Below are 23,235 nucleotides of genomic sequence, written 5' to 3' on the forward strand. Positions count from 1 at the left end.
CAGACACTTCCACATGATACGCTGACTTACAGTGGAATGCAGACCCACTGGTATTTTCATTGTTTACATCGTTTCAGTCGTTTCAGTCTTATGCAATACAACAACACCAGAAAGGAGCAGGTTTTGGTAATAGGCTGCATGTGTTGACAATTAAAGTTCAGTAAAAATATTTACTATTACTCATTTGCTCTTGACCTTATTACACAGTAAAAATATAATGTTCTCAATAAGACACATAACTGAATAAGTTATTACACACTGAGAAAACAATCAGAAAAAGAGTCATTATATGACAATAAACTGCACAACAATGAGAATAAATATACAGAAGTAAGTATATATACATCCAGGAAAGGTAATGTTTTCCAGCAGATTACGTCCACATGGCAGAATACCTATAATCAACAGACTAAATGGGAGGTAAAACCAGAGAGTTGCATTCTTGTGGTGCAATGTGGGTACTGGTTACCATCAGCCCTTTTGGTTGAAATTAATAAATAACTGATAACTGGTAACTGATGTTGATTATGATTAATCTAGGTGGCTCAGTGTGCTCACACAGCACTCTCCAACTAATCCTCCTAGATTCATCACTGCAAACCACGTTGTACAACATGCTTGCCTTTATAGCTGCCATTTTTCATCCCTCCTTCCATGTTAAGGTGCCAAATGTTTTATTTTCTAGTGAAGTTGCTTTCGTTCCATACACTTTTTTCTGAGGTGGGAACCATTGTTTATGCTGGCTTGTAAAGTTCAGTAATACACTGTATGTGATAGAGAGCTGTACAAATAAACTTGACTTGACATGTAGACATCAAGTCAAATAAAATCACAGTTGCCTCGCAATATGTGCATAAATTTCACAAACATAAATATTTGAAATTTACATACAAAAAAATCAAGTCCAATGACACAGCATTTTAAAAAAAAAGGTTGATTATTTTACTGAGAGGGAAAGCAGTTGGAAAAGGAAATAGAGTTCTGGATGCCCCACACTTCCAGGGACTGGATCTTGAAAGGTCCCTTGCAGAGTGGGATGCTCTTGAATGTGTCACAAGACTCTGTGTATCCTCCTTCTAGGTCTTGTAGGCAGACAGCATGGCCTCCATCACCACCTAAGAGAAGATATATATGTCAGCACTGCATACACACTGTCAGCTTAACGTCACAGTTTTTTTAAGGGGCTCATCTATTCTATTATTCTGATCATATGTTCAGCTGACATACCAATAATAAGCTGACTGTCATTGCCTGCTATAAACATAGAGGCTTCTTTTTGCTTTTGTCTCTTTGGCTCTTTGGCATCTGTGGGTTCCTCTGATGGGGCAGTGAAGGGGATCGTCAGGTAGCTTGGGTCCTGGGGAGTCCCAGCAGGACAGATCAGAGGTGTGGCGGTTGTGGTGGAGGTGACAGGACAGCTGCCACCATTGGGCACGAGGGAGCAGGCACCGTTGCTGATTCCAACCTGCTGAGGGGGAGCTCTTCTGGTCATAATGTTGACCATGGCCTGCTGGTAGCGCTCCATGCTGGGACGCAGCTGAAAGAGTAATCACATTTCTTATTCTACACTCGTTGCAGTTTAAGAGGCATTCCAGTGAATGACAATGAAGATACTCTACATGAATTTGACACAGAAATCCTCTGACTTGCGGGAACATTTCTCACCGTAAAAACAAAACATTCCCCAGTTCCAAAATATGCAAGTCCCTGACAGTCATGCTTTCTTCTTTCTGTCATATCAGTTGACAGGAAGGCACCAAAGACCTGAGAAATGAAAAATACTAATATTTCAGTGCCATACAAAGTTTTTTTAAATCATATTTATTACAACAAAGACTCAAATATAAGATTCAACAAAAAAGAAAAGCACATGTAGCAAAATTATCAGATGTATCCCAATATTCAATATGTTACCTCTTCATCCACAGTTTTGATCATTAAGACCACTGGTTCGTGTCCCTCCACATGTGAGTAGAAACTACGGGAGAGAGAAAAAAAATACTCATGTGTTGTTGTTAATGTCCCATAAACTGCAGTGTCACTGATAAGTAAACAGAGAGATGAAGAGGAGATCACAACTTTAACAGAATATCTTTCTCTGTCAAACAGAACTCACTCAAAAACAGTTTTTTTATCATGATTGTTTTATGTATGAAGCATTGGATTATTTTTTACACCGTCTATTACAAACTAAAAGATGGCTAAACACTTAACAAACTTGTGGTAATTTTGAACGTAAACAACATTTTCCACCACTGAGCTGTAAGTCACTTGACATGCACACTCAAAGCAAAACATGTTGATAGTGAAAATACACTCTACGTCTCTTTCTGTTGCATAACTAGTCCTGGGAAAACTGTTTTTCTCAGCTGGGACATGGTGTTCAGCAGTTATTGATCCATACTGACCTGCCCTCATTTAATAATACAGGTCGTAATACATGCCTGTAGAGTAACATTAGCTACTAGTGTCACAGATGGTGTCTCAGTGGGATTAGAGTATTGAACAAAGGTAACTTACGAAGCAAGACTTCTCCCGTGTTCAGCTGTGCTAAACAGCCTGATGGGACTGAAAAGGGCAAAGCGCTCGGGGATCCAGGCCCAGACGACTCTCATCTCAGTCGCTGTCACAACACTGGAGCTGAACTTGGTAAAGTCCACTGTTTCGACCGACTGCCTTTAAGAACATTAAAAATAGCAATGACATATGAAAATGGGACACAAATTCATTCATTCTTCATCCTTCATTTCATCAATTCTCCTCACAAACATGCTACTCATTGGCTTTTCTATATCAATTTCTGTATTATCCCACCTCTTCTGGTGGATGCTGACACCTTTTTGCATGAGGGAGTCCTTGTTGGCATTGAACAAGAGGTTGAGCTCTCTTCGTGTGGCCATTGGAATCATGAAGGCCCTCTCCAGAAGCTTCTCAATTGTGCAGTGGCGAGCTACATTCTGCACGAACCTTTTCATATCCGTCCTGAAGTCCTCCACGTCCGCCACTCGAGATGAAACAGATACTTTGTAGAGGCTGAGCAGAGCCAGTGCCACCCTTCAAAAAATTGATTGGGAAATACTTTTACTGTTTTGTTTCTCCATTGTGCAAAGTTTTCAGGGGAAATGGTTATAAGAAATTACATATTCAGATTTGAGGAGCAAACCTGTAGAGAACCTTGTATCCCTCCAATAGGTAGACATCCAGCACTCTGATGGCATATATGAACGGAAGCTCAGCAAAGATCCACATGATCCAGTCAGAGTAAAACTCAAAGAGGTTTTGGTGAGAGCTGGCGATGAGCTTACGGATGCCCTCTGCAACACCTGTTAGCGAGATCTCCAAAGGTCATGCAGGAAGCACGGTAGGTCAGGAAGGTCTGGTCGATGTAACGCTTGTTGGGGTCATTGTAGCAGATAAGTTGTGACATGCTGTGGAAACACTCAGCTTCATCCTGGCTGAAGTGGAGGATTAGGGAGACCAAGGCAGGTAGGATGGGGCAAAAGTTCATGTCTGGGAAGTATTTGCCAAGACAAAGGAGGATCTTTTTGACAGAGTTCAGGCCAGCTTTGTTGAGACAGTATCTGGATAAGAAAAGAGTGAGTCAGTAAGTGTATGCACAGTGATAATACATTTTCTACTTTTTTTTAGAGCTCCTCTTGGTGAGAGTTAACATGGCTGAGCACTGTCACAAATTGGGAATACAAAAAAGGCGAACATCCTATGAGCAATCTCATCACTTGAGTGACAAGTCAACACTCAAAATGTGACCTTTTCCATGGGCTCTGTAATTCTATAATGTTCAATTGTCACTAATCTCTTCTGCCCAAAATCGCACTTGTGACCAGTGGCATCTTGTATTACTTTCTTTCTGGTAGAGGGCAGGATGTTTTCCAAAAATGAAAAGAAGCAACTTTTCTATCAGTTCTTGGTACCACCAATGTAAAAATTAACCAAAAAATGTTGTTAGTTTAAGGTTCACGTAGTATAGCAATGTGTCCATGATACATAAAGTAATGTCATCCCAAAGAATACCTGGGTATTTCTCCTGCCTCCATGTACTCTGGGACAGGGTGGGTGCTGATTTTCTGTTCTCCAAAGAGCTTCTTGGCCAGTTCATGGTAGGCATCTCTGTCAGAAGTGCCAGACCTACTGTAGATATCATATCAATGCACATTCAGATCATTTGGCCTGGGTGAATTTAAGTCAAAATGCACACACTGATTTTGACAGAAAGGACATTTTTAAGTTTTTGAATTCATGATATTTCACCTGCAATTCATGCTGTGGATGATGTGATAGTAGGTTTTGGCCCTCAGTGTGTGCGGCATGGCCCAGAATCCCTCTCGGCCCATAGTTTTCAGCTGTTGGTGCTCGCTATTCAGGATCTGTTGGTATCTCTTTGCAGCTTCAGGATCGATCTTCTCCCAGTCTACAAACTGTCCATATGTCATTCCCAAGCTGGAGCAGATCTCCCAGTTGTCTGACTCAGAGATGGTCATCATGGCCACTGACTTGCTGCCTAAGAAAATACACACACCCTTATTTTTTTTATTTTCCTTAACAGTGTAAATAGTAAATATAAACTTTTTAAAAAACTATCCTCATTTTGGGAGTAGAATCTACATGCCATTATAAAACATTATTTCAGTACCATTAAGTTCTCTCGAGGGTGAAGACTTGTTTAGTTTAGACTTGGTCTTCTTAGAGGTGACTGGCAAACCAGCCCCACCCCACTCTCTATTCTCCTTTTTGGTCACTTGATGCTGGTGTAGGGACTCCTCTCTCTGCCTCAGTGGACTGGCCATGTCAAAGTTTCCCACGTCATAGTTGGAGTAAAGCTCTGACGTCTCATAACTGTAAAAGGACCTGGGGAGTAGTTAAATTTATACTAAATATGTATTCAGTAATAATTATGCCTCTTTTTCAAAATATTTTTTTGTTTTTTTGTTGGTCGTGGTTTGTCTGTTGTGCAATTTTGCCTCATCGTTAAAACACAAAACCACATAAATATGAGTAAACATGCCTGTTGTTTCCTCCTGATCATTAATATAATTTGAATTGGAAAAAAAAGTATTTAAGTAGAATGTGAGAACATACCTGGAGCGAGGTCTTAGACAGGTTTTGACAGTCTCTGTCTGCACACCATAGTTCTTACTGTCCTCTGCACTGTGATAGGAGTGAGACCTCTGCCTGCCTCTGCCTCCTACCAAAGAGTTCAGGTCTTGGTCAGAAGAGAGGTGTGCTGCAATTGAATTAATGTTCCCACAGTTGGAGAACTCCGGTGTTCTTGGAACATGAATCATGTCCAATCTTATTTTTAACAGAAATGCAAGTTAGCAGGTAACCTGTCTCTTGTTACTAACTGCATGTTCTGAGGATCAGGGCTTTATATAAGCCTGTGGGGCTGTGGCCATGTGAGCAAAGCATGGTTTGTTTGTGGTGATTTCAGTTGCTGAAAGTGCACAAAGCCCTGATTTTCCTGTTGTGTCTCATTCTAAGAAGTAAGTAACCAGTCTCTGGACAGCATACACACTGCCATCATAATCAGAACCAAAATACAAGGAATAAAAATTTCCAGATCACATGACAAAATACAGGCACATATTTTAAACACATGATTTGACCCAGTGTCCTTCAAATAACCCTACTCACTACAATGCACATCACTGTTGTGTACACCCACTCACTCCACACAATGGACTGTTCATTGCAATTGCAATCAACAAATTGCCTAATATTTAAATGTTCATTTTTAGATGGAAACCCATCAAAACATTTAATATTCAGAATAAGGTCAAAAAGAGGTGAGTAATCATGTTGCTATTTCTCTGAAAGTACTTAAGGTGTAGCACCAAATGCCAAATGAATCTATTCCAAGAAGTCTGCTGAAAGTTATTATTCTACACAACAAATGTATGTTTTGATCCAAACACAACCACTGTTTGGATATGAAACATAAAACCTCTGCAAGTACTTATATCCTATGTGGGCTTTGCATGTAACTGACCTGGAAAACAAACTCTTAAACCCCACGAGTGAAGACAGCATGCTGTTACTCCTTCCTTCAGTTTCCATGGAGGCTGGGAAAGCTGAATTTACATAATTAAATACTCTATCATTCCCACTAAAAAAAATTCAGTCTGTGGAGACCCCTATTTTGACAGGAGTCTGAGTGAACTGTTGGAAATTTATCAAGATATTCTTACTCTCTGTGTATACTGTCATGCTGCTCAGAGGCTTTACATTACATCACTTTAGGTGCTCATTCTTATGTGTCAACCAAATAAGCATCTCTTCCATTAAAGTGATAATTATTGAATTGGAGTCTCCCCATAGATGGCTTCAAGTTTTATCCCTCTAAGCACTGTTTCTGTGATAGCATATCAGTTACAACTCTTAAGACTTGGATGTTCAATTTGACTTCTATAATCTTTTGCAAGGTAGGTTATATTCTCATTAAGTTAGGTATTAAAGACATGATTTCCTCTAATTATCTTTATGACATAGGTTTGATTGTTTTTGGCGTGTTACTTGCTTTCACAAAATATGAAACATAGTTATGTTAAAACGATGTAGGCCTACACTGTTGTATATGTTTTGCTAAACTGTTTTGAAATCAGTTTGTAATTGGCTTAGGGTAAACACCCACCAGAAACGTCATGCACATATGGGAAATACAACTAAAATGAAACTTATCTGTAATTTTGCATGAAAAGCTCCTATTTAAATTTCCGCAAACCTGAAAACCGCGACCCTGGAGTCATTTGATCCTCGTAGTGTACCGTAGTGACGTCATACCCAAACAAGCAACAGTTTGCTGGTGATTACTACCGGATGGTTCAAACTAAGTGGATTTTCTCCTCATAGCCAGTGTTTTTCATAATGTCTCAGGATCCGTGGTAAGTAATACTTTCAAAGGCTAGAATACATTGGCTCAACTTTATGATTAACTACTGCAAATGACATTACTAACCCTGTTAGCTACTGCTTGTGTATCCTGCTAGCTAAAGTGGTAGCTAGCTCTTCCCTTTAAAGACGCAACATTAACGTTAGCCAAATACAGTAACTTACAGCCTCAACAAACCATTACATAATCATCTTCTTCATAGTAGTAGTATGGTGGCAATTGACCAGGGCAAGGATATTTTTAACCATGATTTTTATATTTAATACCCAGGTTGCAGAATCGAAAGAGGAAAAAGGCAATGCTAAAAATGTCACATGATGAATGTAACGCTCGTGCTCAGTCTCTGACGCTCTTCCTAACTAAAGTAAACTCTAATAACACAAACATCCTACAGGTCAATACATCACCACTGCAGTAAACGTTAGCGTAGTGTACCTCACGTTTTTGAGGCTGGGGGGTTGGGGGGTGCTCCTACCGTTTTTACAGACACTTAATGAAATATTTACTTTGCAACATTCAATTCCGACCAAAGAGATAATTAAACTCGTCTGACATTCAGGAATATTTAACACTGAACATCATGAACTACCCTGCTCAATTAGCATGTGTGTGAGCTGTCAGATATTAATGCAGTTCTTATATTTTCACATGTTGCACAACATTAGGAAACACATAGGTCAGTTGTTTTCACCCTGTACAAATCCACTGACCAGGTCTTCATTACCACATTAATCACTTAACTAGCATAATGTATGTTTCCCATTTATTATTCTATAGGTTACAGAACTATGATGCCACTTGTCGTCTGGCACAGGAAATAGCAGAAAACATTCATGAACGGAACAGGCAGCAGAGAACAGGGGGAAACCCTGCAAAGGTAAGGTGTTACATCCAAATACATTCAAATAATGTTATATATAAAGTGGCATTGCCTGCAAAAATAGGTTTCTCTGTTGATGTGAATATCTTTTGTCTCTCCAGATCAACATGACACTACGGGCTTCACTGCAGAAGCTGAAACAGAACATTGCCCAGCTCAAAGAGGGTTTGTTGCGAGCTTCATCATCTCGCCGCATGTATCCTTTCTTCTGATGGTGTTCTGAACGGTGGAAGTCATGAGACCAAGATTACATTTGGGGATGGAGGTTTCCTTTGCTTGCAGTAGCAGTTGTGTTCCTATAGAGGGCATCAGAGTGTTTTTGAAAAAAATCTACTCTAACAGCTGTAGTGTTTCCTATTGGAAAGGTGCTTTCAGGTAATTTTGATCTTTTGCATGACTTAACGTGGCTTCATCAGAATGCAGTCAGAAGCTGACAGGAGGCAGAACCTCATTGATGACCTGCTAACCAGAGAGAAGCAGCTCAATTCCACCTTCAAGGGAGATATCGCAGAGCCAGAACCCTCCAGGTATGTCTTTTGACAATTAGAAAACTGGATCCAAATTCTTCCCCCACAACATATTTATCAATGTAGTACTTTACTCAAATTCATGCTAGTAGTTCACTTGTCCCTCTTGTTGTTTCTCCTGTAGCTGGTAGGAATTCAGTTTCTTATCCACAGAAACCACCGTCAAATGCTCATTAATGTAAATGTAAAAAGAAAGTGCTGGGATAGCTAGCTTGTTGATTAAGTAGTTAAAGAAAATCCTTGGATATTTGTCTACCCTGAATCTCTCTCTTACTAATGAACAGTATCAGAAGGGCCAAACCAAGCATCACCCCATAATGCTTCAGGGAGCTTCCCCTTCAGAACATGCCACCTTTCTTTTTTTTCCCTCATACATAAAATCTAGCGGTGATTGCCCAATTAAAAATAATGAATCCTCATTCTCTTGTCTATGTCCTTGACCAGAGAGGTCATGGGCTCTTTTCTCTTCTTTGATGATATGTCACCGGTCACTAACTTTCTGTGAAAGTCTTTGTACATCTGATATGACCCATGTGCCGTGACCTCTTCCTGTGCTATCGCTCGGAAGGAAGTCTGTCTGTCTGCCATTTTGACAAGGTGCTTAACTTCATAGCTAATTCTTTTTCATTAAAAGATTTGCTCGCTTTGCACTGCTGATCACACATTTGGCACCTCCTGAAATGGACTCACATACACACGCATTCATTCATATGAATGTGAGTGTGCATGTTGATGAAAAAGGGTGGAAGGAGTGAGTTTACAGTTTGTAACTCTCCACTGAGCATTTATTCTAGTACTTGTGGAGCTAATCAAGGAGCTGGATGCCACAGCTGATATCCTCTTCATCATCTGATATCATGTCAGTGTGACAGCTTTGAAGAACCTTTGGCAGCAGGCAGTCATTACTCTGTGTAAGGTTTGACCTACTGCTGTCCAGGTGATATTTGTTTGGACAGGAAGAGGAGATTGTAACGTGTTGTTAACTTCCTCTGGTCTCACATATCTGTTTTATTAACAAGTATTTTGTTGTTTTTATCATTCAGAGGCTCAACATTTATATGAAATGAGACCAAGCATCTGCGTTTTCTGATCTGAGTTTAATCAGATCAGCAGAGTTTAGAGGACCACTTTTACTGATGCCTTGATATGAGACCACCTTTCTCTGATATCTTTCACAAGCATTGGTTTTGGGATTGATCTGCTTGGCGGTGCTTTGCACAGGCTTTCATCTTTTTACAGACCACACACCCAATTACATAAAAGCCTCTGTAAAAAAATTTCAAATGACATTTGCTAATAAATTAGCTCGGCAAACTGTAATCATGTGGTCATATGGTTTTTAGTTTGCTCAGTGAGACCTAAATTTAATAGCGATATGTGGTGGGTAATTTGGATTTGTGGGTAGGACCTATTCCCACTGTGTGGTCTCTGAGGGCAGAATGTGGGAGGAGGTGGATTGGCCATGCTTGGATAATCTAAGCTTCTCATTTTTTTTAAGTTAGCATTTTTGTTCTACAAAAGAGATGGAGGTTGCAGAGGGGACTTTATCCTGGAAACAATACATTCTAAGCATCTCCATTTCAGACTAAGCAAAAGATGGAAGTGGCGCCTAGATTTGAAGGCTCAGTTCACCCCATTGCCCCTTGGTCCCACCTTTCCTCTATTATTCTCTAACCTTTCCTTTGTATTTGATTGCGCTGGAAATAGTTGTAATTAGTTAAATCTCGACTTGTCCAAGTCACTCAGTCAGGACCTGGGTGCTCAAGCCCCTGATGGCGGTAGTCTAGTGCTTCGTGGCTGCCAAGAGATGTGCCTGACTGATTCTGGGGCTCCCTGCTGGCTGGTTAATTGGATCTTTACACACTGGGCACTTGCATGGAGGAAGTGGAGGGCTGGCACACGGCGTCATAGTAATCAAAGATGTCAGAGAGATTAGACCGAATGCCTTGTTTCACCCACTCCTCTGATGGTATCAGGCTCAGCTGGCTGGCTTTGTGAATGGTCTCACAATGCTTTACTGGCCACTTCAAAAGCAACTTGAAGCAGTCATCACACTATGAGATGCATGAGTTGGGGTGAGATTAAAGCAGCGTTGAGCATTGCTTGAGAAAAAAAGAGATTAACCAAGTAAAAGAAGAACATTCAAAAATTTTCACTTTTGAATTTGAAAAATTGGGTTTAAGTGTACCAATGAGAGACTAAGTTATGCTAACTGGACATCAAAACCACAGCAAACACTTGTAGTTTATTACAGTTTTATTTCCTTTGTCACTGATAAGCCCGCATTTGACTTAGGTCACTTTTCCTGTGCTTGACCAGCAGACGACTTGTTCTAAGCAGACATGGTTAAATCCAGCCTCACACAGAGACCCTGAACCCATCACCGCAAGACAGTCGGGTTGGAGTAGGGGATGGGGGGTCTGAAACACAGCTTTAAACTATTAGGAGAAGAATAGTTTTTAAACCACACAGAAGTGTTTAGCACTGCACAGCGCAGCAGAGGGTTCTCTGGTCTGTCACTTTCTCAGAGCAAACACTCCCCAGCAGACCACAGTCCTGTGACAGATTAACATGCACTGTTTACACACTGCACAAGCTAACCTGGTATTTTTCAATCATTCAAAAAACTTAAAAGACAAAATGGGCAAATAAATACTTTTTTCATGTGATCTGAAGGGTTTTGTTGTTATAAAATGTTCTAAAGAGTGCAGTATTGGAGAAGGGAACACACTCTGTACAGATGTATTTCCTCTAAGAGTTGTGTGTATTGTACCCCTATCCCAACCAGGCATATTGACTGTGTTTACTTATATAGCTGCAGCTCACTGATGCATGATGAGTGTTTTATACTTGTGCACTAGAATGGTGATTGATAGACAAAAAGAGCACTTTTGAAAACTACTTTCAGTTGTAGTGCACTGTTGGGTGATTTGTCTTTGATATTTAAACAGCGGCTAGCAGTAGTAGTTTTATGATCTTGAAATGTTTTTTTATTTTTCATGACAGTCTGTTTAAAAAAAAAAAAACTTGAAGAGCTGCGTAAAAAATTGTGGAAAGTAAATATTGTTATGATGATTTTTCATAGGTCGACGTTGATGGCTGGCGGGGCAGGACTGAGTGGGGGCGTTGCGGCCAACCCCTGGCTTGTCAACGAATCAGAGGAGACCAGAGGGCTGACCTTTGGGGAGATCAAACAGCAGCAACAACGAATCATTGAAGGTACTTACATATGGTTGACTAACAGCCAATATTGGTAATATTTTCAGATAAACTGCTTGTCTTTCTGAAATCTTCTGATAGTATGTTCTATTGTTCCATCTCTTCAACACATCAAGACCAAATCAACACCATCCATAATTTTAACATTATCTTACGTCACTGGGATCATTTTTTGATTCATATTTGCCCTCATATGTACCTCACCAACATATACAGTATGACAACACCATCATAAATTTATATAGACTCCCTTAATATACATTACCTTTTGTCTATCTAAGGCACAGATGAAGGCATTTCCTGCCAGAAACAGTAAAATAAACACAATAGTGACATGGGGAGAAGGTACAACTGATCCTAATGTATAAAAGATGACCATCTAAAAGATATATTGTAAGCCCATGCCTGCTTTTTCCTGTTTCCTGGCTCTAAAATGACTTGAACACCCAGACGTTATTTCACCTGACTCCATGTGACACTTCATTGCTATGTCTCCATTACGGCTCTGGTTATTGTCAATTTGGGATCAGAGATTCCTGTTAAGACAGTGAAACCAAACCACATGGAGATTTCTAGTCCCCTGTGGGATTTCTGGTGGAGTTGGGTAATGGTGAGTGCCTGAACCTGTGGTCATAAAAAATTCCTGTGGTGGAGAGTGTGTCAAACTTGGAAACCTACAGAGGCCAAATCCTTTCTTTTCTTTACTTCTCTCTTCTGTTCTCTCCTCTCCTCTCCTCTCCAGCTTCACTATTTTTCTTCTGCACCTTGGCCTGCCGCAGTTATAATAACAGGAGTAAGGCTGAGTGGGGTAAAGTACTGAATGATTCACATGTGGCACTGTGAGCTGAGCTGGACCCCAACAGCCTGTCATTCCTATTACCCAAATAGTTGCCTCATTATATCACCAGTACAGTATACTGTAATTGCTCCCTTCTTACAGTTGACTTTTTAGAAAAGGATTGGAGCATTACTTTGTTTGTCATAACCCCCCCGTTAACTCATAAATTTCTTGTGCATGCAAGTCTTTTCGTTCATCACAATGACTATTTTCCTTGAGTATTTTGTCTTGTTTCCTGGCATTGCATAAAGTTTTTCCCTGTCTCCTATTCAAATGTGCAATATTTAAAATCTCTTTCCCGTCTCTTCTCAGCCCAGGATGCAGGCTTGGATGCACTAGCAGCTGTCATCAGCCGGCAGAAGATAATGGGCCAGGAGATTGGCAATGAGCTGGATGAACAGAACGGTAAAGTTTAATGTGCTTGTGCGTCTGTACATATTCGTCAAAAAGATTCCAGACACATTACACACGGCAGTGTGAAAGCAATCAGACATACTTGTTCTGCAATGGAACGACTTGCCTCATGTAACTTGCTGGGCAGTGATACTCCCTCACACCATCGCAGCACTGACACAGTTTATTACACGCCCTCAAGCCACCATCATAAGATCAAGTGACTTTACATTCATGTCATGACCATGTCTACCCAGTTATCCTCTGTCATACATCCCACAAGGCAAAGTGACTTCTCTCTTCATTCTACTAAAATACATTGGAAAAAGAAGAAAAAAACTATGGTTTTGTGCTCTGGAAACAGATCTGCTCAGAGCTAATATCTCTTTTGAGTTATTTCTGGCTAAATGCCTCTCATCAGTCCATAAATAGCTTCCATCACAGGTAGAACGTGCTACACAGAACGGAGTGCATCATTCCAGACTGTTTTTCTGCTCAGACCGCCGGTACTTGAGACATAAGGCTTGGATACGATCATCTGTCAGCCGGTGAACAATTAGATCCTTTAATGCACTGCTCTCAGAAGATTATAGCAGTTAATAGGTCTAAGCCTGAGAGTGTTACTTTACAGAGGAGAGAGGATGTAGATATGTATTCCTATCGTTTTTTTTCTGTTTTTTTTTTCTTTAAATCGTAAGGGTTATATCTAATGTTTACACCGACAGTGAGCCCAGAACATGCATTAGTCTCATTAGCAAGCCTCTCCTCTGACAAGCAGGGAAAGAAACACTTCAGAAATTGCAGGTCGATAAAAGAGGAAAATGGGTAATTTAGCCCACAATGGTAATAAAGAAGTGGTGAGGCTGAGTGACACTGTGGATAGGGAACTGGTGTCTTTGTCACAGACACTTTAGCAGGAGTGGGTAGACTCTAGACTTGATGTTTCTCTCTCCATGGCTAGCCAACTTAGACTCAGAATACACAGCTCAGGGGCCTTAGTAATTATTGGGCCAGTTAAATCTGCTACTCTGAGTTGAAGAGTTAAAGTGGAACGAGTTGATAAAGCCTAAAGCTCAAGAAAGGGATTGTTAGACTTTATAAACAAAATTGTCAAGAGTCAAGTTAAACTGATTGGATTTGAATGCCCTTAATTTGACCTCATCTTGATTTGTGTTATTGTCTGTTTCTACCCTGTTGACAAGTTTCTAGTTGGGAAAATACAGTGTTGTGCTATCCTGTAATATCCTGTCTGAGTAGTCGTACCAAAACAAGTCCAGAGGTTGTATAACCGAGTGATCTCGGCACAGACACAAACGACCCTCCCTTCTGCTGGGAAGGAACGGCAGATGTTTGGCTGATTTTGGTTGACACCGATGGGAGAAGGGAAGAGAAAGAAAGGAAAGCTGATTGTTTTAGCCCGCTCTCCTGTTACCGTATTGAACTAGAGACGGATCATTGCCCGAATGCTCCGACTGGCGTGTTTTTCTTCTCGTTTTTTCAGCTTGATGTCAGTGTTTCCAATAATATGAATCTGAGTGGGTGATGGGAGAACTGCAACTGAGAATTAGACCAGCTCCACTGCAAGTAAGCAAGGAGGCCAAATCATTCTGGCCCTGGAAACAATTGCCTGTCACTACTCCTGTGTTTAGACCCCACATGACTCTTAAGTATAAAGTTGATGGGAACTCTTTATTTCTGTAATGACCCAAAATATCTCTGCCACCTGTTGGTTTTGTAATCGGCTCCACTGTGTTGAAACCCAAACCGTGCAAATTTGTAGAGGCCTGCACTTTTCCACCTGTTTTTTTCCCCAAGTATGTCTTGGTATGGTAACCAATGAGATAATGTTTTAGTGATATATACCCGTATATACAGGCTATAGTTTCTTACAGAAGGTAATCGTGGTGTGTGCAATGTAACCAGTCCATTGGGTCATGCAGATAGTTGATAAATTGTAGACAATTAATCTCCTCACAGACCAGTCTAAGGTCCTCACAGTCTCTCCTGCATCTCTCTCCACAATTTACGGGTAAGCTTGAGGTTCATAAGGCCCGCTGACACCAGGCAATGATTCACAAGGCCTACAGGGTTCTGGCCTTCCACTGTGTTTCTTTACCTCCCTGCGTTTTATTCCCTTTGTGGGACCTTTGCTGCTCGTCCATCTCTCATCTCACTCCCTGTTCTCTTTTGCCTCTTTCCAGCAGTCCTTCATTTTATAACCTCTTTCCCATTTCTTTCCTCTACTGTCTTCCCCCTCTGTATCTGTATATTGGATCCTTAGTGTTTAAAAAGGTAGAAAATAGGGATATGTCACATGTGTAGATACTTAAAAAAAAGAATTATCTGGAGACAGCTGGTGTAGTATCCAAGTTCCCTAAGACTGATTTAGGGTTCTTTGGAGTAACACACAAGTTTTGATAGAGGAGAGCGTCTAGCTTTGCCTACACTCAAAAATGAAAATGGAAAGCAAACTATTTACTTTACTTTTTGGTTACTATTGCGAATAACAAATACTCAAATAACAAAATGGTGATTAGAAACTTTTGTATGATATAATTCAGGTGTGTTTTTGAGTCTTGTGCTCTTACTGTCCCATTCAGGCTCTGCTGCTCTAAACACCCAGCCTTCAGTCAAGCTCTCTTCTGTAGTTAATCCAGTATGCATGGAATGTAGCTTTCATATTCTGAGTTACAGTAGGATATAGTTATAAGTCTATATCCTTGTGATTATAGCATTAACTCTGCATAGATACAAACTGTATTCAAAGCATGCCACGTTCTGGTACTGTCTCTTATGAGACATTAACCCATAAGAGCCCACAGTGACACAGGTGCCACCAACTCTTTAAATGTTGTCAAAAGTTCCTCATAATTGACTTTTAACTCATGAAGTCCCCAAGAAAATAAAAAATTATTAAAAAAATAAAACGTTGTTTACGTCTCATCCATTTAGTCTCTTTTACATCCCCCATAATTGATAATTGATCGTTTTTCTAAAAGGAGAAATGGGTTTGGGCTCTTATGGGTTAAGGCTCAATTAATCAATGTTTTATACATTCAAAAAATAAAAAAAGATACTGGAATGTTTTTTCTATACTTGTACTTAAATTACTTGGATTATTGCTCCAGACAGCTTTGTAGGTACTGTATTTCTTACTTGTATTAAATGTCAAAATCGACAATGTAAAAAGTAAGAGGATAGTTTAATGTTTTTCGAAGAGGCAGCGAAAATGGATTTAAGTTATCAAGCGGGCAAAAGACAAGGCTCCGTGTTGATCTTGACAGTTGGTGCGTATCCTTGGCGTCCGACTGTCTTTCCGTCTTGTAGGGTTCCTTTTTCCCCTGATCACTGTACTGTAGCAGTGTTTTCCTATAAATAGTTTAAGCTCTTTGTAGTTTGGCTGCTCAAGTCTAGCTCATGACCCAAGTGCAGTGGAGGTTGCAGTCATTTCCTTTTTCGGGAAACAATTCCGGCTGAGGTCAGCAAGGAAGATGACCCTTTTCAGAGGTTTAGAGATGAACCCAAGGCCCCCAGTTACTCCCCTCCTCAACCTCATCCGGATCAAAATGGAATAGAAACGAGTAACCGGGACGATTACCTCAATTTCGGTCTCTGTTTTATGGCACATAACATTAATCCATTGCACACGGAAGATTTTCCCATCTTACATGCCAGTCATAACAAAAGGAGAAATTCAATCATGGTTGTTAGTGTGTTAAAATTAGTTTGATGATGTGCTGTCACCAGTTTTTTTCATATTTCTTACATGATTTTACCAGAGATTTGTATGTTTTCATTTCCACATTAAATGTTGCCGAAAAATAGTCCGGCACATACCAACTGAAATGACTTGAATCTGCAGTTGTCTCCCTTCCCACCGAGAAAGATCAACATTAATTTCACTTTACGAGTGTTGATATTTCTCAGAGTGTGGCCTGGATGACATCAGTCCATGTCAGTGTCTTGTACTTGTGAGTGACAGACGGCGGCCAGCTTGTTAAAACTGCGTCCTTTTAAAAGAGCGGCAAGAGTGTGAGGCTGTCACAGATTTTTAGGAGCTTCTTCTGAATCGGATTTGACTGGTGGTGAAATACTTAACACTGTGACATATGCCACATGCTGCTCTCACATTTGCTGGTGTATCAGTACGTGCGATTGAAAACTGTGTGCTGCAGACAGACATGGAGACACAATACTATATGAAGATATAGTGGTATATTGGAATCAGGTGCTGTTTACTTAGGCTAGACCAATCAAATGAATAAACTATGATTCCTCTGCATGTTTGGAGTTCAACAGGAGTTTCTAGCTTAACTAAATCTGCTCCTCAGAGTTCACCACACAAGTGAATCAGGTCACTGCCATTTGCTCCATATATTTGTCTCCACATCCAGACCTGATTTTAATAGCCCTCTCACAGCTCTAGCAGATGTGTTCTCACATTAACTATCACAACTGCGGCCTTTCTGTGTCCTGACCCTGGCTTTTTTTCCGCCTCCTCCTTCTTTGATAAAAATACCTTGGGCTGCTTGGTTTTGCTCCCATCTTCACTGAAAACACAGTTATAGCCACAAAATGTGCATATCCGGGACCAGAGAGAAACAGACCTTCATTTGGATTGAAGTGAGGGTCTGGAACTAATTTTAGATGGATCTAAGAGATATTTTCTTTCAGGCGCTGCAACAGGTCTCACCACATGTGCACTCTGGTTTTGTCTGAGACAAAAAGATAAGAAAAAGTGGATGTCTTTTTTGCGTGACATAGTGGTAGCTTGGTCCAGGTTGAATCTTGCGTTGAATAGTCTTTTCCTATCTAACAAACTTTGCCTTTACTATCCAGCATAATATAGCATGGAGTTGACTTGTACTATAAGTTGACAAAACTCTAAATTTGTAAATACCAAACAAATACAGAACAAAATACTAATAACTACTGTCCCTTTGGAATGCCATCATATACTGTAAATCCTGAATTCTTGGAAGTTGTTTCCAGAAAATTCACAATACATGATTTATGGATTTATTACCATGTTTCAGTATATGTGAATGTAATACAGTAACAATTCTGTGGCCACAGGCTTTGCCTCTTACTGCATGACCGTATGCAAGCAATTTTGCATTTGTCATTTGCAGCCTGATATTTTGTTCCATTTCATTCGTTATGATTGTCAGAGGATCATACATACACACATATTGCTAAATAGTATCAGCATAAAACATCTATGAACACTTAACTGCATTGTTTTCCTTCTCTTGGTGTAATTTTAATTCCTCTGTGTAACCCACATAAACAAAAGGAACCATTGCCTGTTAGTCATCTTGTTTTTAATTAACTCAAAATGTTTGCTACTGCCCTGGCACTGCCAATGGGAGCATCTGTCACAAAAAGTACAAAGCAAATGCTGTTACTTGACTGATTTTACTGCCTATCTCTCTAATTCTGATTACTTTTTTTATGCGTTGTTTCCATTATTTTGCACTTCCCATTTAGGGATTTATGGTGTCATTCATGCATCCATTAATAGAGCAGATGGTTGTAGCATTGAGTCAGTTTGTGACCCTTTGGTAATGAGAGTGTTTTTAAAGCACTTTCTCACCCAGTCTGATTATTCCTAAGGTAAATGTGTGTTAGTTGCCAAGTGCTCTCTCTGTTAATAAGCCAGCCGCTGAGAAAACAGAATAGGCCTTGCTCCTACGATGGACTTCATTTCTCGCTAATAATTAGATCACTGATTTGATTCTGCGTCAGCAGGGGCCAAGTTGGGCAGCACTAATGACTTCCAAATAAACAGCAGAGTGAGAGGAGAGGGGCACTTACTGCTGCAGCACAGTGACATCAGCTGCTACCCCAGAGAGCACAGCCATACTGCCTGCTTCTGCTTTTAGAAACAGCTCTGCGAGCAAATAAACTATACTAATGATGACACTCGGCAGAAATTCAGTGTGGTTACAGTTGTAGATTGATTTATTGTTTGTTTGATTCGCTCCGTTTGAAAATGAGGCTGGTAGTAGTGAGTAGTGTTTTCCAGAGTTGTGATGTGATGCTCAAAAGAGTGTTGTCATCAGAGGAATGAGAAAGCATGGTCTTGTGTGACCACCAGATTGGCTGACTGATGTTTGACTTTGTGAATTATTATAAATGATGGAGGGATAATGTTGGACCCCCACACTATAATGTTCTTTGGTCTCATTCTTCTGGTTGCATTCTCTTTGGAGACAATGCCAACTTTAGGCTGCTCTTGAAATGCAATGTAGAATAACTGCAGTGTAGGATTTTTTGTCTTAATTCTGCAGTTAAAATACATATGCCAGATTTCTTCATCTTTTATGTGTATTTTATGACAAGTTGGATTCCAACTAGGGAATATTTATGTTGTTGTTTCATTTTGTCAATACATAGTTTTATAAAATAAAATAAATCCCAATATTGCAAATTACAGTTACATCCACAGTTTCGACCACCTAAGAGTTCAAAAGCCAAAACATATCCATGTTATGAAAATCCCACAAGCAAATATTTCAAATATAGTGATATAAGTGTTAAGATATAGATATGAATATTAACTTGATACTGTCTCTGACTCACTTCATCCTTTTACTCAGAGTCCTGGTGTATAGGCCATGTTTTCTATTTTATTATAGCCCATATTTGGCCACTTCCTGGTAACTACTCACTGAGCCCAATATTATAAAACCATTCATTCAGTTCAGATTTTCTGAGGAGATAAATGGGAACAACTTAATAAGTTAAACACTAAATACTTAAGGGATTTTGCCAGACAGAGGAGCTTTCAGACAGTGATATAAGTAATGTATGAAATAGAGTTTCAATCAGATTCTTTTACATTTAACCAGCCATACAAACTACAGCCACTACAGATTTACAAAGGTTAAATATTCCAAAAAGACACTGCTGACAATGGCCACGGGATGAAATCGCAAAAGGTAGCCAAACAAATATGCGCCGCTAGTCACCGTGCTGACCTTCCTGTACCAGGCATCCTAACCAGGGTACAATCAATCATGAGGTCTTGTGCTCTTATTTCTCTATCTATCCCTCTTGGCATCCATCTCTGTCTAAGCCCTGTTGGTGTCACACTGATAGAGTTGTGGAGAAAAGGGGGCTGACAATGACACAAGGGACTTGGGTCACATCAGCCACCACCAAGTGATAAATAATCCAGTTTGGGCGCAGTAAGGAAATTAACATTTTTGGACACTAAAGAAAAACATCCTAAGACATTCCATCAATCACGTTGTCTTTTGTTTCCCACAGTGGATTGATGCCCTTCCTCTCACTCAGAAAGCGTGGGTTTAGACTTAAGTTTTCTTTGCTGTCTTGAAAGCAACCTGCTGTACTATGTCCCTGTTTGGTTTTACGTGTCTTTTCTGGTCAGAGAAATGTGTAGCACTGGTTCTTAAGTGATTTCACTGACTTTCACTTGTGCAGAATTTCTTAATGGTCATGTAATGGCACCATAATCTGTGGCCGATCTGAATGTGAAAGTCTTTGGGAGTCTTTTGTGGAGTACTGCATGAATAATCCATACATAAAGAGGTTGTCTGAATGTTTCCTTATGTGGTTATTCTGACTGAGTGGCTCAGTGCCAGTGGCTGATTTTCCATCACACACACACACACACACACACTTCTTATTTAAAAGAGATGTTATTCAGTGACAATGGAGGAAAATAGTCATACCTGGCATTTAAGGTAACTCCGTATGCTACATGCATCAATCAAGACTATAAACATAGGTCATGAAAGATAGATATAAGGTTTTAATCTATAGATTCATATTTTAGATTAATGTTATGTTTTACTAATATACACAATAAGTGGTTACTTTAAATCTTTTTAGTTTCTTGAGAAGAGGAATAAGACTCACCTCCTTCTTATGTCATGTATTTTTAATATAATCTAACACATAGGAGGCTTTTGCCCTCTGAGGTTTCCCTCCATCATGATTTCTGCTCTACAAGCTGCAGCCTTTGTTGCCAGCTCATGGCTTTGATTTATCTTGATCCATCTGGAACAAATGTGTGCCGGTGACAGTTGTTAGCAGGAAAGGCCCCGCATTAAAAAGCCAGTGGCAGAAATTCTCAGACTAGACTAGAAAACTGATGTGTGGCAGTGGTAGAGTAAAATGATGGTGGAGACACCCTGTGTGACTTTTTGGTCTGATTTAGCATTGTCACCTGTCAGTGTTACAATAAAACACATGTTTTATGTTGCCAAGGTTAGCCGTTCCATACTCCTTTGAACTGAAAGACTTAAGTCACAACAGAAATTTTCAGGGCACATTTAACGAGTGACTTATCAACAGGTGATAATGGATAATAAAGGTTCAACAGCTTTGATGTTGTGGCCAAACAACTTCAGTGCCATATTATCAATGCCAAACCTCAGTGTACTGAAAATAAAAACAACAGCGAGGATTCTTCCAACTGTCTTCTTTCAAAACAAGGAGTATATTCTCATAAGCAGTTTGCATCTATTCTGTCATATTTATTGAATTGAATTTAATGGACCAACAATATGCACAAAGTGGTATTTTTTTGTAAATACTTGTATTGCTCAGTAGATGACAGATTAAAGCAAGCTGTGTTGAAAATATGCAGAAGATAGAGCTGCACTGGAATGCACCTCATGTCATTGCGTTTGAGAATAATGCACCAAAGTTTATCACTATTTCATGGACCATGGTGACTCATTTCTGTCTTTCTGTCCTGTTGTGTAAGGGATATTATAGTACATTAAGAACCATCCACCCCACAGCTCTGTGGATCAAATGATCCTGACTCTGCATGTTTGTGGAAGCTAATGTTTCTTTGGGGTGATTTTAGCTTGAAATGGCTAAGGAGAAATCTTTTATTTAAGTCTGGTCGACTCAAGTATTGCCCATTTAGCACATTGGTGCCAATGCGCTCCTCGAAAAAAAAAAAAAAATTAGAATGTTTTTTTTTGCTGACATATTTCTTTCAGCAAATAAATTAGACAAATGATAGCAATAGACAAGTGTTTAATTATCAAAATGCCTTTGGCATCTAATTTTCAAGGTGGGAGGAATGTGATTCTGAAGATGTGGAGAGACTGACACAGGTGTTGAACTTCTTTCTCAAGCTCCCTTTTTTCATTTGTTACACTATTTGTGTTACTTTTTGGGTGTTCAACACTATGAATGCCTTCCAGTAGAGATTGTCTGAAAATATGCATACGCCATATTTGTAACCGTTACTGCATCTTGCTCCTCTGTATAGAGAAGTAGGGAACTACATAATTCTAAAAAGACCCCAGCTGCTGAATGCTGTGCCCCATCCATCTAACTCAGTTGTTGTTGTTGGATCTGTCTGCTGAAATGTGAGAGGATGTGACAAGCTGTCTTTATTTCCAGCTGTGCAGTGACAACTCATTTTATGTTTTGAAGGTGCTAACGTAGGTGAGAGATTTGTCAAACGCACTTTAAACCTTGAAATTCTCTTATGCTCTTACCTTCACTGTCTTTCTTGCATCCACACTCACACACACGTACATTAATGTATTGCAGACATTCATTTTGTATATGATAGAGACAGGCACCTAGAGAAGCCCGGTATACAATGTGATGCAGGAGTGAGGTGTGGTCAGTCCTGCTCAGCTCATCTGTACACCCGGATCACATCCAGATGTCCACCGATGGGCCTGTGTAGACACTGGGCGAGGTTGTTTCCCTTCCACTCCCTACACCATCCATCCTCCACAACACGCACGGCCACCATGCTGGCAGTCGCAAGGTTTTTCACAAACTATCAATTGTGCATTATCCCTGAAAACACACACGCTAATAAGGGAGGAAAAAAAATTTAGGGAGGTATGATTTCACTGGTTCTTTCCCATCGCTGCCTTGAAAGTAAGATGACACAACATTTGGAAACAAACACTTTAGACTGTGTGTGTTCTTTGAAGGGTTTGGTCTTATTACTGTGTCTTTGAGCAATCTGTCTTTTTTTATGCTGTCTTAGTAAACATTAAAGGGGTTTAATTGGCATTATGGGTTTTCCTGTGATGCTCTATGACCACAGATTCTACAATGCATTCTATTATTATCTATTACATTAATCTTGTATCTCTTATATTTATCCAATTAACCATCCATAACACAGCTATTTGACTAGGCCAAAATTCATGATTTAAATGGCTTAGGTTCAATGATTTATTTGAGTATAGCATACCCTGTTTTTGGGTTAGGTAAAGCAGAAAATATTTACAACATGTACATCATACTTTTACTGGAGATGCAAGAAGGTGTTGTTAATACTGCAGTGATTTGAGTAATTTATATGTATGTATGTATATATTTAATAGGCCATTTATGTACTTTTAAACATAGATCAAAGGAAATCAGTGCTGTCAGGTACTGCAGACCAACAAATCATTTAACCAGCGCCAGCATAACAGTAAACTTGTTTGGGGGTCATGAAACATAAAAAGAA

The 23,235-nt window shown here is 39.8% G+C and overlaps 2 protein-coding genes across 2 annotated transcripts in view; one reads left to right on the top strand and one right to left on the bottom strand.

Annotated features, from left to right (window-relative positions):
• Positions 1–288: 288 nt before the first annotated feature.
• On the bottom strand, positions 289–5,373 carry LOC108875810 (TBC1 domain family member 24-like). The gene is given in 12 exon segments (XM_018664947.2): positions 289–1,115; positions 1,228–1,537; positions 1,666–1,764; positions 1,915–1,978; positions 2,521–2,676; positions 2,815–3,054; positions 3,164–3,315; positions 3,317–3,581; positions 4,033–4,149; positions 4,270–4,519; positions 4,652–4,866; positions 5,098–5,373. Coding segments are annotated over 12 exon segments (2,247 nt in total). The 5' UTR covers positions 5,304–5,373; the 3' UTR covers positions 289–942.
• A 1,386-nt stretch (positions 5,374–6,759) lies between these two features.
• Positions 6,760–23,235, top strand: part of stx8 (syntaxin 8) — a 39,562-nt gene continuing 23,086 nt past the window's right edge. The window contains exons 1-6 of the mRNA XM_018665048.2: positions 6,760–6,899; positions 7,685–7,784; positions 7,889–7,983; positions 8,204–8,314; positions 11,400–11,533; positions 12,684–12,776. Coding sequence (XP_018520564.1) covers positions 6,883–6,899; positions 7,685–7,784; positions 7,889–7,983; positions 8,204–8,314; positions 11,400–11,533; positions 12,684–12,776 — 550 coding nt within the window. The 5' untranslated portion in view covers positions 6,760–6,882. The remainder of the gene's footprint in view (positions 6,900–7,684; positions 7,785–7,888; positions 7,984–8,203; positions 8,315–11,399; positions 11,534–12,683; positions 12,777–23,235) is intronic.

Source organism: Lates calcarifer, linkage group LG5, assembly GCF_001640805.2.
Source record: "Lates calcarifer isolate ASB-BC8 linkage group LG5, TLL_Latcal_v3, whole genome shotgun sequence".
Classification (NCBI taxonomy): Eukaryota; Metazoa; Chordata; class Actinopteri; family Centropomidae; genus Lates; species Lates calcarifer.